The 14,720-nt window shown below is 43.8% G+C and overlaps 1 protein-coding gene across 1 annotated transcript in view; it reads left to right on the top strand.

Annotated features, from left to right (window-relative positions):
• Positions 1 to 1,624: 1,624 nt before the first annotated feature.
• GPR143 (G protein-coupled receptor 143) overlaps positions 1,625 to 14,720 on the top strand; it is a 40,406-nt gene continuing 27,310 nt past the window's right edge. Inside the window, exons 1-3 of the mRNA XM_030201622.1 lie at positions 1,625 to 2,066; positions 5,712 to 5,821; positions 13,360 to 13,454. Of these exons, the coding sequence (XP_030057482.1) occupies positions 1,694 to 2,066; positions 5,712 to 5,821; positions 13,360 to 13,454 (578 nt within the window). The 5' untranslated portion in view covers positions 1,625 to 1,693. The remainder of the gene's footprint in view (positions 2,067 to 5,711; positions 5,822 to 13,359; positions 13,455 to 14,720) is intronic.

The raw sequence follows: 14,720 nt of genomic DNA on the forward strand, positions 1-14,720 counted from the left end.
CTGGGTGCACCATGCTTTTTTTTTTTTTTCTGAGAGAGAGAGCCCATTGTTTAAAATTTACCAATAAAATAACCCAATCAATACTTCTTCCACAAATGGCTTATTGCAACTCTTTGTATGGAATGTTGTCCTTTAAGTTGTAGGAAGGCTCCAGCTTCGTTAGAACACAGCCACTAGGTTGATTTTTAAATCAGTTAAATTTGATAGGGTTTCGCCCCTTTTGGAAAACCTCCATTGGCTTCCAGTTCATGTATTGAGTTTAAAATTGCTTGTTTAATTGTTAAATCTTTATACGGTTTAAATTCTGTGGGATTAGTTTTAATCATCAATTTACCTGGTAACTGGTTTTCCTCCCAAAATTCGCAGAAGCTGAATTTCCCTACTTTAAAAAATGTTGCAAAACATTGAGCGTTCCTTCTCTTATCAAAGAGCAAAGATTTGGAATTGCCCTTTCTTCTTACTATCATTTTTGCAAATCCCTTAAGACGTATCTGTTCTCGAGTTAGCTTTACATGCTATTTTATGAATGGAATTCTAAATTTGTAATTCTCCTCTATTATTGGAGGACTCTTTTGATGTAATTTGCTTTGATTCCTAGTGATAACTGCAGAATATAAGACCTTGTATAATATAGTATAGTTTGCCTGGGTAAATGGGTGTTTCATAATTGCAGCTACCCCTGCAGGCTGATGGTTCATTGAGTGCCTCTTTTCCTTTGACTGCTGCTGCTGTTTGCTGGCCTCCCCCTAGCTGCCACCCTAGGCAACCATCTAGGTTGCCTAATGCTTATGCCGGCCCTGACCACTGGTATCTATTGTTGCTGAATGTGTTAAGAGCAGAGTTCATTAGGTGGCCTTGACCTGAGCATCAGGCAGAGGTGACTTTTTTTCATGTCACACTGGCTGGGGAACAGTGAGTTAATGAAATTAACCTTTGGTTTCATAATCTGCAAAATTACAAACATTTTTTTAATTTGCTTTGTCTACTTTTCAAATTATTCTGAAAACAACCTCCTTGAAGACTGGGGCAACACCCTGAAAAACAGTTTTTCCTTATCTCAGTTATAAATTGGTCCATAAATTACAGGTACAAATCAGAGGAAAAAGGTCAGAGCTTTCCAAGTTGTGGGTGGGGACCCCAAAAGAGGGTTTCAAAACCCGTGTTTAGGGTGGGACTTGTATGGGCTTTCCATAGGTGCACCTCTGGGGAGGGGAATGGGTGTCTCACAATTTTATTTGGCCGCAATCATGGGGTCAAGGACCTCAAAAAGAGTCATAAGCATTGTTATGGGTTCTTTCCAAATTTATGTTCATGTTTTTTTGTCCTTTATTCTTCTGTCCAAGTCCAAAGCATCCACCCACCCAGACAGTCACTCAGTCATGAACCTCTCAGAATGTATCTCTTGCACACATGAACTTTCTCCCTCTCCAAAATAGAAAATAACGCGGTGGATTTGCATCTTACATTTTGACACTGGAAAAGGAATTGATCTCTCTGCATTTGGGGTTGTAGATGCAATTCTGCCACATGCCTTCTCCTTCGATCTGAACGTGAATGAAAGATGTTTCAGGGGTGAGGAGACTCTTGCCTGATAAGAGAAAATTATATTCACTCTTCTTTTGCTCCGTGCGCTCCCTTCTCTGTACTTAGATGTAGGGCAGGGACAATTTAGCTGGAGGGGATTTCTAGGCACATGATCAGTGGCCTCCCCGTGATCACACTAGGAGACCTAAAAGAATGTGGAAAAAAAGGCAGAGCAAAATGTGACTCTGATGCAGGCTCCCCCTGTCTCCTTCCCAGCCCGGGCATGGCTTCGCCGAGGCTGGAGACCTTCTGCTGCCCCAACAGGGACGCAGCCACCCACTTGGTGCTCAGCTTCCAGCCGCGGCTCTTCAGCGCCCTTTGCCTAGGCAGCGCCTCGCTCAGCCTGCTGCTCACCGTCCTGCAGCTGTCGCCCAAGAAGAGAGAGAGCTACAGGAAAGTGGGGCCCAGCCTTTTCCCGAAACCTTCTTCCTCCTCTCGGATCCTGCTCATGATCAGTGCCTGCGACCTCCTGGGCTGCCTGGGTAAGAAGCAGAGCTCCCTCCTAATCGGGGTTTAGAACTAGGGAAGGGCGACTAAGCTTAACTTTGGTTAAAGTTAGACCGATTTGTATAGAAATAAAACAAACCGAAACAAAACAAAAAAAAAGAAATCAACTTGAAAAAAATGATATTACGATTTGGGGGAATTAGCAGCGTGGTTTTCACTCTTCCTGAACTTCCAGCCATGAAACCAACCAGATCAGCTCTTAAATCTATTGTGAGGAGGGAGCGCCGTGGAGAACCCAGACCTTGATGGTGCAGGGTATCATTTTGGGTTTCTGTTTCATCGGTTCTTGAGCAAGATATTAGAAAAGAAAAAATGATGATTTTTGCAAATCTTCAGTTTGGTGCATTTATTAAAAAAAAAAAAAAATAGTGACTCTCAAAAAGAGAAGTGGAGTGTCCTAGTGGTTAGGGTGGTGGACTTTGGTCATGAGGAACTGAGTTCGATTCCCACTTCAGGCACAGGCAGCTCCTTGTGACTCTGGGCAAGTCACTTAACCCTCCATTGCTCCAGGTACAAATAAGGACCTGTATACAATATGTAAGCCACATTGGGGTAGAAATGTAACAAAGAAATGATATTCCTATACAAGGCAAAAATTGTGGGTTGCAAGATTAAAACTTTATTTTATATTGAATAAAAAAAAAGTCCGCTTTCTTGGCCTGGTGCAACCTGTTTATTTTTATTTGTTCATTCTATACTGCCCTTCTCCCTACCAACCCACATCAAAGCAGTTTACACAAATGATCCAGCTTTAAATATAAAAGCAGTACATATAGATAAATATAAAACATACACAAATTTTCCAATAATCACACCCGTATTTCTTGAAACCCATTACGATCCTGAAAAAAGGTATCCTAAAAAAATAAGAGCCCTGTTTACAAAGGTGCACTAAAAATTAACACGTGCTAACCATGTAGATCCCCATAGGAATATTACGGGCATCTACACAGCACACGCTAAAAAAGTTAGCGCACCTTTGTAAGCAGGGCCCTAACTTTTCAATCCTTTTTTAAACAATTCCAGTCCTATCTCAGGGCCTCTTTTACCAAGCTGCGCTATCGATTCCCAGTGTGGCAAATGAGAGGAAGCTCATTCAATTCCTATGGGCTTCCTGTCATTTGCCACGCTAGCGGTGGGTGGCAGCCCATTCACTTTGAATGGACTGTGTCAGTGTACATGAGGTACAATAGAATAGTACCTCATGTACATATTAGTTGAAGCAGACAGGCTCATTATTGTAATACATAGTTCATTTTACCATAAGGTATTGTATTTTTCTGGACAGCTTGTGCTGTGTACTTTGACCCTCTCCATTGTATGTTGCTGAAACTCCCAACATACTTCTCTGTAGGGTGGCAGGTGTGGTTCAGCAGGAGTGTTTATTATCAATACTGTCTCCTCAGGAATGAACTAAAAGTCAGAACAAACTAGTCAGGGAAAGAATGAGGAAGCATGACTTCTGCATAGATGTGAAGATAAAGGAAGTGAAAGGGATCTGGCCTGGGTTTGTGAGGATTAGGGTTATACACTGCCAAAAAAGTTTAGTTTGTGCTGGTTTGAAATGAAATGGGGGGGGGGGGATGGGATTTGATATACTATCTTTCTGTGGTTACAGTCAAAAGTGGTTTACATATCGGTACTTATTTTGTACCTTGGGCAATGGAGTGACTTGCCCAGAGTCACAAGGAGCTGCAGTAGGAGTTAAACCCAGTTTCCCTGGTTCCAAAGCCACTGCACTAACCAGTAGGCTATTCCTGATTCTTGGCCATGTTTTCATGTTTGATTGACCTATTCATTTTTTCCTGCATGGACAGTGGAACATCTTATTGGTTGGAGGGGCCAGTAAAACCAATCTCTACTTCCGTCCCCAAGCTCTCTAGTTGCTGATGCTGTGTTAGGCAAAATGTTGGTGGGACCAACCCTGTTCTATACATTTGCACTATTTGCATGCAAGAACTGAAAAAATGTGTGCAAAAGTTTGCATGCAAGAACTTACAAATGCATTCAATCATTTGCATGTAAGAACTTAAAAATTTGTGCAGTTGTGTGTGCACATAGAAGCAATTTGTGTGCATGGTAAATTTGTAGGTGCCCAAATGAACCAAATATTCATTCCTGGTGAGTTTAGATTGTGAGCTTTTTGTGCTGGGTGTGCACGAATGTGGGAGCAGGTGGGTGGAGGGGAAATAAGGCTGTAGAAGTGTGTGTACACCTGTTGGTGCCATCCTTTGTCAACTGCTTCAGGTATTTCCCCCTGTTGCTGTCTGCCTGTGTCATTTGTAACAAAGTTGTGGAAGTGTATGGGGAGTGGGTGGGCTTTGCCATATGGATGGTAACCCAGTGGTTGGAGCAGTAAGTTGAGTACCAGGATCATAGCTAGCTATTTGCAGGCGGAACAACCAAACAGGGTGCAAGGGAGGTGGGGCACCAAAATTGTGCCTCATCCATTGTCTCCCCTGCTTGTCCTTGATGCAGTGGACAGGATGGGAGCACTAGGGGGCATGTCACACCGGGCTGGGGACATCCCTGCTGAGAACCAAGGAATCCCAATTTAAATCCTACAGTGGCTCCCTGTGATCTTGGGCAAGTCACTTTACCCTTCCAAACAGATTGTAAGCCCTCTGGGGACAGAACAATACCTTTTGTACTCAAATGTAACTCACCTTGAGCTACAAATTAAAAGGAGACAGAGACAAGAAAAAGGAAAACTAGTCTCCATGGTCAATAGGAACAGAGATGACCCAAAGTATGCGACTGAGGAGTCAGGAATTCCACCAGTGGCACCGACTTTATTAGTTACCAAAGCCATAAATAGTTTCAATAACCCGACATAGCTGTGTTTCAGCAAAAATTGTCTGTGTCTGGGTTCGAGACTGTCTGGATACTGCAACCAGCAGATGTATACAAGCATACATATGAGTCATGAGAAAGATTTGATTGACTCGGTCATACATGCCTGTCACGCAAAAAAAACAAAAAAAAAACACAGTGCTGATACATTTCTTTCCCCAAGGTCAGCTTTATAACAGTTCTAATAGCTATTTCTGGAGAAAGCAGTATGATTTTTTTTTTCAGAGGCTTGGTTCTCTGAAAATATTGACCCAATGTTTCTGGTTCTTGAACTTATCTGCGTTAGTCACATTTTCATCCTGCATGCCAAATTTGGTGAATTTCCAATCCCAGAGCTGCCAAGTTATCCAGTTCCAGGAGATTTTCTAGACCAGTCCTGGATTTCTGACAACCTCATCCTGCTGCATTATGGGACGTGCAGCATTGATTTCAATGGGTAGAATGGAGGTACTTCTTCAAGATAAAACTTTAAGTCAGGACTGGCCAAAAGGTCTCCCTCCTGGAACTGACTAATATGGCAGCTTTGCAATCATGCCTAGACAGATGGACATCAGTACCTTTTACATAGTTTATTCAATGTTGCATTGGTTAGAAAGCATAAAGAGGAGATATTAAGCTATTTTTGACTTGGCTTAACCATCAACAGATTTGTGTACAAAAAAGTGTGGCTAATACTTTGATACCCTCCTTTTTCTTATTGTGCAAATTTTCATAGGACAAGACTGCAGTAGAGTGGTGCCATGTAAGACTGTATTTGTTCCCTCTAGGTATAATTACACGATCTTCTGTGTGGCTAGGAGCCCCAGGCTTCACCAGCAACATCTCGGCTTTGAATGGGACAGATGTGTGGCCTGCCGTGTTTTGTGTGGGAAGTGCGGTAGGTATAGCGTGTCCTTCCACTTTTCTTTTCTCTTTTGTTCCCTCTTCATCGCATAAAAATTCATTGCCATGTAATACAAAACCAGAAGGCCTGAGCAACTCTGCCCTGCAATGAGAAAAAGAAGCAAGTTCCTATTTTTACTGAAGCACTTGCTTCCTTTTGCCATTGCAGGGCAGAACTGTGACCTGAGCTTTTCCAAATATCTTAATGATCTATTTATAAAGGAGGATGTTTCAGTCATGAACAAGTTTTCTAATTTTTAGTATCAAATTCTTTAAATCTGTAGTTCCCCTTGTTAGGGTGCTCTACCTGATGCTTGCTTTTACTTGTTTGTCACTTGGGAAACCCAGTTCCGGCTACTGTAGGGTTTATCAGTTAATTAACACTCTGTTCATGCAGCATTTTGGAGTCTAATATTTTTTTACTTGACAGGAAAACCAAAATAGGAATATGCTTGAAGGTGGTAAAAAGAAAAAGCATTACCAGAGCTGACCACAGTTTTTTTTGGATGTGTTACCATGCCACCAGGCAGACTGTATCCTCCGATCCCTTAAAATCATAAAATTGTAACCTGGAGTTGGTGTTTAGCCTAGGCAATCGCCTAATGCAGTGGTTCCCAAACCTGGTCCTGGAGGCACCCCATCCAGTCAGGTTTTCAGAATATCCACAATGAATATTATATGAGAGCGATTTAAATACACTGCCTCCACTTGAATATCAGCTGTGAATATCCTGAAAACCTGACTGGATGGGGTGCCTCCAGGACCAGGTTTGGGAACCAGTGGCCTAAATGTACCTGGAATATGGATAACACCTGTACATAAACAATATTTGTAGGTTGGGACCAGGGCTGGGATCGGAACCCTCCGGGAGGCCGATAAGCAACTTCACTCTTTATCCATAGTTGTCCGCTCTCTCAAGGATGGTGTTCTGAACCGTTTACTCAAATAAAGTCACTTCTAGCAAAATACAATGTAGCAGAGGCCCATTCAAATGCAAGTGGCAACTGTAGTATTTACAATGTCTCTGATGCTTTACCCCTTAACTCAGAGAAAGTCCAAGCTCCTTTATCTCTTTAGTGAATTGCCATAGTACTGCAAGACAAATCAAACTATATATGGCACTTGCTAATAAACTGCAGTTTTATTTCTAAATGTGCAAGCATATCTCTCTGATTCATCTATTGGTTGGTATATAGGAGGAAAAAGACTTCAGATGCTCAATATTCTCTGTTGCCTCAATTTGAACAGTGAATGATTGAATGCCTCTATTCCACTTCTATCAGCAAAACTTTCTGATGTGGAAAGTGCATGAGCTCCTCATTAGTCTAAAAAAAACCCTCCATAAGTATTGCCTTTGTTCTGCTTATGCTAATAAGTACAATTTTTATATTATACTGCTGCTTTTTCAGCGGTACTTATCTGGGCTTTAGTGGTAACTGTGGTTAGGAACGCTCTACAGAAAATTCCTGTTACATTCTAAGCTTCTTAAGGAGCGAATTTCATAACCATCATGTAGCCCTAGAATCATAAATACATACAATATTGAATTATAGAGTGATATATGGTACCTGGCAGCTTAATCTTGTGGGATCTCGCTTACCACTTTATCTCCTGCCTTCCTTATCAAAGACCGCAGTTTTGAAAATGGCCGCTGGTTTTTAAACGCTTTTATCCTGAGCCTATCATCATCTAGCTTCAGTTCTTAAAGCTATAGTATCCCATCAGTTATATTAATCAGAAAAAAGGAAATCAGAGTAAAGAAACAAATGGAGCCTATTAGATAAAGGCATTCCATTCAATCCGATTGTTTAGTCCTGACGGTGTAAGAGATTTCAGCCTGTATATCCAGCGCTGTTCAATCTGATGAAGTTTACGATCTCTATCCCCTCCCCTAATGGATTGTAATACATGATCAATAGCCAAGCATTTAAAGTCTTCAAATACATGAGGAATGCTTTTACTATGAGCAACCAAAGGAGCCTTTAATCTTTGATGGCATAGGTTGAATTTATGGTCACTAAGGCGCTGTATTAAGGAGCGGGTTGTCTTTCCCACATATACTTTTTCACAAGGACAATGCGAGAACAATGCAGTTCAGTACAATGTCCACTTACAGTTAGGTGACAGCTTCAAAGAAATTCAGGGGCCCCAATGCAGAGTACAGGTTCAGCTGGGATGATAGTGGCTCCTCAGGATCTCTGTAGCTCAGAAGTGGGCAACCATAGTCCTCTGCTCTGAGGCTACCAAGTAGTAAATTTAAAACAAACCTCAGAGTGCCACCTAGTCCTAGTATTTTTGGAAAGAGTAACCAAGCGATTCATGTCTATCCAGTTCCACTCCACTCAGTATTCTATAGACCTCTATCAAATCTCCCCTCATCTATCACTTCTCCAAGCTGAGGAGCCCTAGCCGCTTTTGCCTTTCCTCAAAGGGAAGTCGCCCCATCCCCTTCATCATTTTTGTGACCTTTCTCTGTATCTTTTCTAATTCCACTATATCTTTTTTGAGATGCGGTGCCCAGAATCGCCCAAAGTATTCATGGTGTGGTCGCACCATGGAGCGATACAAAGGCATTATAACATCCTCATTTTTTGTTTTCTATTCGTTTCCTAATAATTCCTAACATTCTATTTGCTTTCTTAGCCACCGCTGCACACTGAGCAGAGGGTTTCAACAATGACACTTAGATCCTTTTCCTGGTTGGTGACTCCTAATGTGGAACCTTGTATCATGTAGCTATAATCTGAGTTCCTCTTTCCCATATGTATCACTTTGCACTTGCTCACATTAAACGTCATCTGTATATATATATATATATGTAAATTAAATGAATAAAATTTAAAAATCCCATAGGTGACACAGGAGACTATACAAAATTAACCCTTTAGTGTCCAATGTTCCCATCAATCTGTTCCCATATGGCTTATTACAGGAACATTGGATACTAAAGGGTTAAACAGTTTTGGCTTGCACACCACTAATCCTAAATGCAAATTCCTTCACTTTTGTCCATCAAGGCAAAGCTTTATGCGTTGCTAGATGTCTATGGCTTGTACGAGGCTGAGAGGAGACAATACTCTCCTTGGTTTGTATATATATATATATATATATATATATATATATATATATATTGTGAGAATCAGAGAAGCCACAGAGCCCAGAATGCAGGGGGGAAGAGAGAAAAGCCAGAGTGGAAAAACTACAGATCCCAGAATGCATTGCGGGAGGGGCGGAGGCAGGAACGTAGAGAACACAGATTTCAGACTGCCTGGAAGAATAGGAGAGAGGAGGACAAACGAGTACCTGAGCCACCTGAGAGGAAAGGAGAGGGGGCTGATTGGGAGATGGAATCAGCTGAGGAGAGGGTGGAACACCTGAGGGAGGGGGTGGAGAATGGGGGGATGGAATGGGAGGAGTTGGAGCAGATAGGAGGAGAAGGTGTGGAAGAGGAAATGGAGGTGGGAGAGGAAGTGGCTGGAGAAGAAGAGTGAATTCTGGAGGAGTCCAAAAGTATCAGGAAAGAGTAATAGTCAGGAGAGATCCAGCGGGTGGTTGTCAAGAGGTAAAGTGTTGACAAGTGAGGGTGGTGGATCTTTAAAAGCCTGGCTAAGCTGTGCTGGGGAAAAAGCCTAGCTAAGCTGAACGGTTTTGAGGTTAAGTATCTTGGATATAAAGTGGGGAATGGACAGGTAAGACCCTTGTGTGACAAGGTGAGGAGTATCCGTCAATTTCTCTTGCCCACCACCAAGAAAGGTTTGAGAGGGTTTCTGGGGTTAACAGGATACTACAGAAGGTTCATTCCTCACTTTGCCTCTCTGGCAGCTCCATTGACAGACATGTTGAAAGGGAATAGACCTAATCAGCTTAGATGGGGAGAGAGAGAGAAGCAAGCCTTTTCGGCTTTACGGTTAGCATTGTGTGAGGAACCCCTGCTTAGAACGGTGGACTTTGAGAAACCTTTTGTGTTGCATACAGATGCTTCAGGTGTGGGGTTAGGTGCTGTATTATCCCAGGTACATGAGGGGGAGGAACACCCAATTTTATATTTAAGCCGGAAGCTGCTGCCTCATGAAACTCGGTATGCCAACATTGAGAGGGAGTGTCTGGCCATTAAGTGGGCTATTCAAGAGTGTCAGTATTATTTGGAGGGACGCCCTTTTAAACTGATTACTGACCACGCTCCTTTAAAATGGTTAGGGCAAATGAAGAACAATAATGCGAGACTCATGAGGTGGTATTTGGCATTACAGCCCTTTCAGTATTATATTGAGCATCGGGCGGGGAAGTTATTGCAACATGTGGGTGTGTTGTCCAGGATTGCTAGTCTGGATGGAGAAAATGGTAAAAGGGAAAGGACTAGCAATATTTTGAGCAGGGGGGTATGTGAGAATCAGAGAAGCCACAGAGCCCAGAATGCAGGGGGGAAGAGAGAAAAGCCAGAGTGGAAAAACTACAGATCCCAGAATGCATTGCGGGAGGGGCGGAGGCAGGAACGTAGAGAACACAGATTTCAGACTGCCTGGAAGAATAGGAGAGAGGAGGACAAACGAGTACCTGAGCCACCTGAGAGGAAAGGAGAGGGGGCTGATTGGGAGATGGAATCAGCTGAGGAGAGGGTGGAACACCTGAGGGAGGGGGTGGAGAATGGGGGGATGGGATGGGAGGAGTTGGAGCAGATAGGAGGAGAAGGTGTGGAAGAGGAAATGGAGGTGGGAGAGGAAGTGGCTGGAGAAGAAGAGTGAATTCTGGAGGAGTCCAAAAGTATCAGGAAAGAGTAATAGTCAGGAGAGATCCAGCGGGTGGTTGTCAAGAGGTAAAGTGTTGACAAGTGAGGGTGGTGGATCTTTAAAAGCCTGGCTAAGCTGTGCTGGGGAAAAAGCCTAGCTAAGCTGAACGGTTTTGAGGTTAAGTATCTTGGATATAAAGTGGGGAATGGACAGGTAAGACCCTTGTGTGACAAGGTGAGGAGTATCCGTCAATTTCTCTTGCCCACCACCAAGAAAGGTTTGAGAGGGTTTCTGGGGTTAACAGGATACTACAGAAGGTTCATTCCTCACTTTGCCTCTCTGGCAGCTCCATTGACAGACATGTTGAAAGGGAATAGACCTAATCAGCTTAGATGGGGAGAGAGAGAGAAGCAAGCCTTTTCGGCTTTACGGTTAGCATTGTGTGAGGAACCCCTGCTTAGAACGGTGGACTTTGAGAAACCTTTTGTGTTGCATACAGATGCTTCAGGTGTGGGGTTAGGTGCTGTATTATCCCAGGTACATGAGGGGGAGGAACACCCAATTTTATATTTAAGCCGGAAGCTGCTGCCTCATGAAACTCGGTATGCCAACATTGAGAGGGAGTGTCTGGCCATTAAGTGGGCTATTCAAGAGTGTCAGTATTATTTGGAGGGACGCCCTTTTAAACTGATTACTGACCACGCTCCTTTAAAATGGTTAGGGCAAATGAAGAACAATAATGCGAGACTCATGAGGTGGTATTTGGCATTACAGCCCTTTCAGTATTATATTGAGCATCGGGCGGGGAAGTTATTGCAACATGTGGGTGTGTTGTCCAGGATTGCTAGTCTGGATGGAGAAAATGGTAAAAGGGAAAGGACTAGCAATATTTTGAGCAGGGGGGTATGTGAGAATCAGAGAAGCCACAGAGCCCAGAATGCAGGGGGGAAGAGAGAAAAGCCAGAGTGGAAAAACTACAGATCCCAGAATGCATTGCGGGAGGGGCGGAGGCAGGAACGTAGAGAACACAGATTTCAGACTGCCTGGAAGAATAGGAGAGAGGAGGACAAACGAGTACCTGAGCCACCTGAGAGGAAAGGAGAGGGGGCTGATTGGGAGATGGAATCAGCTGAGGAGAGGGTGGAACACCTGAGGGAGGGGGTGGAGAATGGGGGGATGGGATGGGAGGAGTTGGAGCAGATAGGAGGAGAAGGTGTGGAAGAGGAAATGGAGGTGGGAGAGGAAGTGGCTGGAGAAGAAGAGTGACTTCTGGAGGAGCCCAAAAGTATCAGGAAAGAGTAATAGTCAGGAGAGATCCAGCGGGTGGTTGTCAAGAGGTAAAGTGTTGACAAGTGAGGGTGGTGGATCTTTAAAAGCCTGGCTAAGCTGTGCTGGGGAAAAAGCCTAGCTAAGCTGAACGGTTTTGAGGCCTTGCTGAAGAGGGCGTTGTTGGGAAGCCTGGCTAGCAGAACTGTGTTTAAAGCCTGACTAGCTGAACTTTGTGGGAAGTCTGGCTAGCTGAGCTGTGTTTGAAGCCTGGCAAGCGGAACTGTGTTGCACCGCCTTGCTAGCGGAACTGTGTGGCAGTGAGAGCGAACTGCACGGACGAGTGTGGAGTCGGAAGCGGACAGCACGGATAAGTGAGAGAGACAACTACGCGGCCGGGAGGAGCGGCTGACAATATATATATATATATATATACCATATATTAAAATGGGTGCTAACATTTGTGCACCAACTACATGCTTAAATTATTAAAATAAGCACTGCATTTTTTCTAGCGAAAAAGGTGCCGATACTCAAATGCCAGGCCACCCTATGGGGTGGGGTGATCACCGAGGGACCCATCCCACAATAGACACATAACTTAATTAGCTTAACACGTGGCAACCCTTTAGTAAAAGGGCCCCTTAGAGGATACTATATATTGTTTGCAGATCTCTGGTATTTAGGTACAGCAGTGGCGTAGCCACAGGTGGGCCTGGGTGGACTGGGGCCCACCCACTTAGGGCTCAGGCCCACCCAACAGCAGCACACATTTTGTGGTAGCTGGTGGGGATCCCAAGCTCCGACAGATGAAGACCTCCTCCTGATGGTGCTGAAAACATTGCTCTCCACTTCAGAAGTCTGAGCTTCCTAAGGTGCCGATACTGGCAACTGCGCATGCTCAGTTTTCAGTGCATGCCTGCAAAGGTAGAGAGCAGTGTTTTCTTGCCAGCTGAGATATTTTTTTAAGTTGGAGGGGGAGAGGGGGAGAACACTTGTGCCCACCCACTTCTTGTCTAGGCCCATCCAAAATCTGCTGTCTGGCTATGCCCCTGAGGCACAGATACATATAACTTTGTAACTGCTGGTGTGTAAATGCATGTGTATAGGCATAGCTTTCCTTTATAGAATGGGTAACTAAATATCAGTGCACACTTATTGAATTATTTATTTATAGTTTGCTCATACCTTTTTCAGTAGTAGCTCAAGGTGAGTTACATTCAGGTACACTGGGTATTTCTCTGTCCCTGGAGGGCTCATAATCTAATTTTGTACCTGAGGCAATGGAGGGTTAAGTGACTTGCCCAAGATCACAAGGAGCAGCAGTGGGATTTGAACCGGCCACCTCTGGATGTCAAAGGCTGGTGCTCTATCCACTAGGCTACTCTTCCAGTTACCCTCCTATGTAAATGAGTTGTGTGATGGATATTTCATGTTCTTGGCTACGTTGTTTGTTACATACAATTGAAATGGAACAGTAGCACTAATACATATCAACTGATAAATAGCTTGAGGTATAACAATGTTCGTTCTTCTGCAGATGTGGATCCAGTTGTTTTATAGTGCCAGTTTCTGGTGGTTGTTCTGTTATGCTATTGATGCCTATTTGGTGGTTCGAAGATCAGCAGGATTAAGGTACAGTACCAATGTTGAAAATGCCTCTTGTTTTTTTTTTTTTTTTTTTCATCTATGCAGTTTTCCTGCAGATAAGATCTGATCATACACTTTCCTTTCTGAGAATGGTATGTGCTTTAACAATCACTGGTTATTAATCAACTCCATATTACTTAACTGAAGCTGCTCACCAGGAAAGCTGTGTATCCAGTGGCGGCCCTACCATTAGGCCAACTCCCCTCCACAGCCTACCTTCTTTTTTTGTTTTTCAAAAAGTGGCGGTAGCAGCGATCCCCATACGCTGCCCTGCCGCCGGCACCAACATCTCCTCTGTACTGCGACTCGCCTCTCTGATGTAGCTTCCTGTTTCCTCAGAGGTGAGCTGCAGTACAGAGGGGACACTGATGCTGGCGGCAGGGCAGCACATGGGGGTTGCTGCCATCACCAACGTTTGAAAACAACAATAAAAAAGGAGGTAGGCTTGGAGGGGTGGGACAGAGATGCTAGACCGTGGCTGGGGGGTGGGAAGGAGTTGGTATGGGGGGCATGATGCTGGGGGGGGGGGGGCACTATTTGATTCCTGCCTCAGGCAGCAGATTGCCTTGAGCTGCCCCTGTGTGTATCACACATTTTGTCCTATACAGCACTGTCAGACTAAACCCCTCATTTAATGTTATTCCTACAGTGGATAGCCAGCATAGAATAGAATGACCAGGAGAAGAGTTGGATTACCAGCTCAGTTTTTCTGCTCCCAAGGTGGTCCATGGCTAGAGATTTTGCAGAGGCAGTGATCATTAGGGATGGGCTGTCATTAGAAACGAATGTCATTCACTAATTATAGTGCACACTATTGGGGAAAGCGGGCACACGTCTTGCAAATAGTGCTCGCACTTTAAGAAAAGTGCACACTATCCCTCTAATTCTATAAACTTGTTCACCCAATTTTACACTTACCCCCGGATTCTATATATGGTGCCCTAATTTGGGTGCTGAAATTTGTGTGTGAATCAAAGATGTGCATGCAAATTAATTAGCTAACAATTCATTAGCTAGCAATAAATTGATGTCAACAATCAATTATTGTAGTTAACTGGCATAAATTAGATTTTGTGCACGCATCTTCCTTGCACTATTTTGTAACCTCATATGCCTAAATCCCCTGGCAATCAATTCAAAAAGGGTGTGACCAGGGGGCATGGTAGAGGACGTTCTATAAATTTGCACACAGAGTTATAGAATACCACCATTCCCGCAGCCAAATGGCAAAGAGTTGGGCGCCAGCATTTA

This window comes from Microcaecilia unicolor, chromosome 4, assembly GCF_901765095.1.
Source record: "Microcaecilia unicolor chromosome 4, aMicUni1.1, whole genome shotgun sequence".
Taxonomy (NCBI): domain Eukaryota; kingdom Metazoa; phylum Chordata; class Amphibia; order Gymnophiona; family Siphonopidae; genus Microcaecilia; species Microcaecilia unicolor.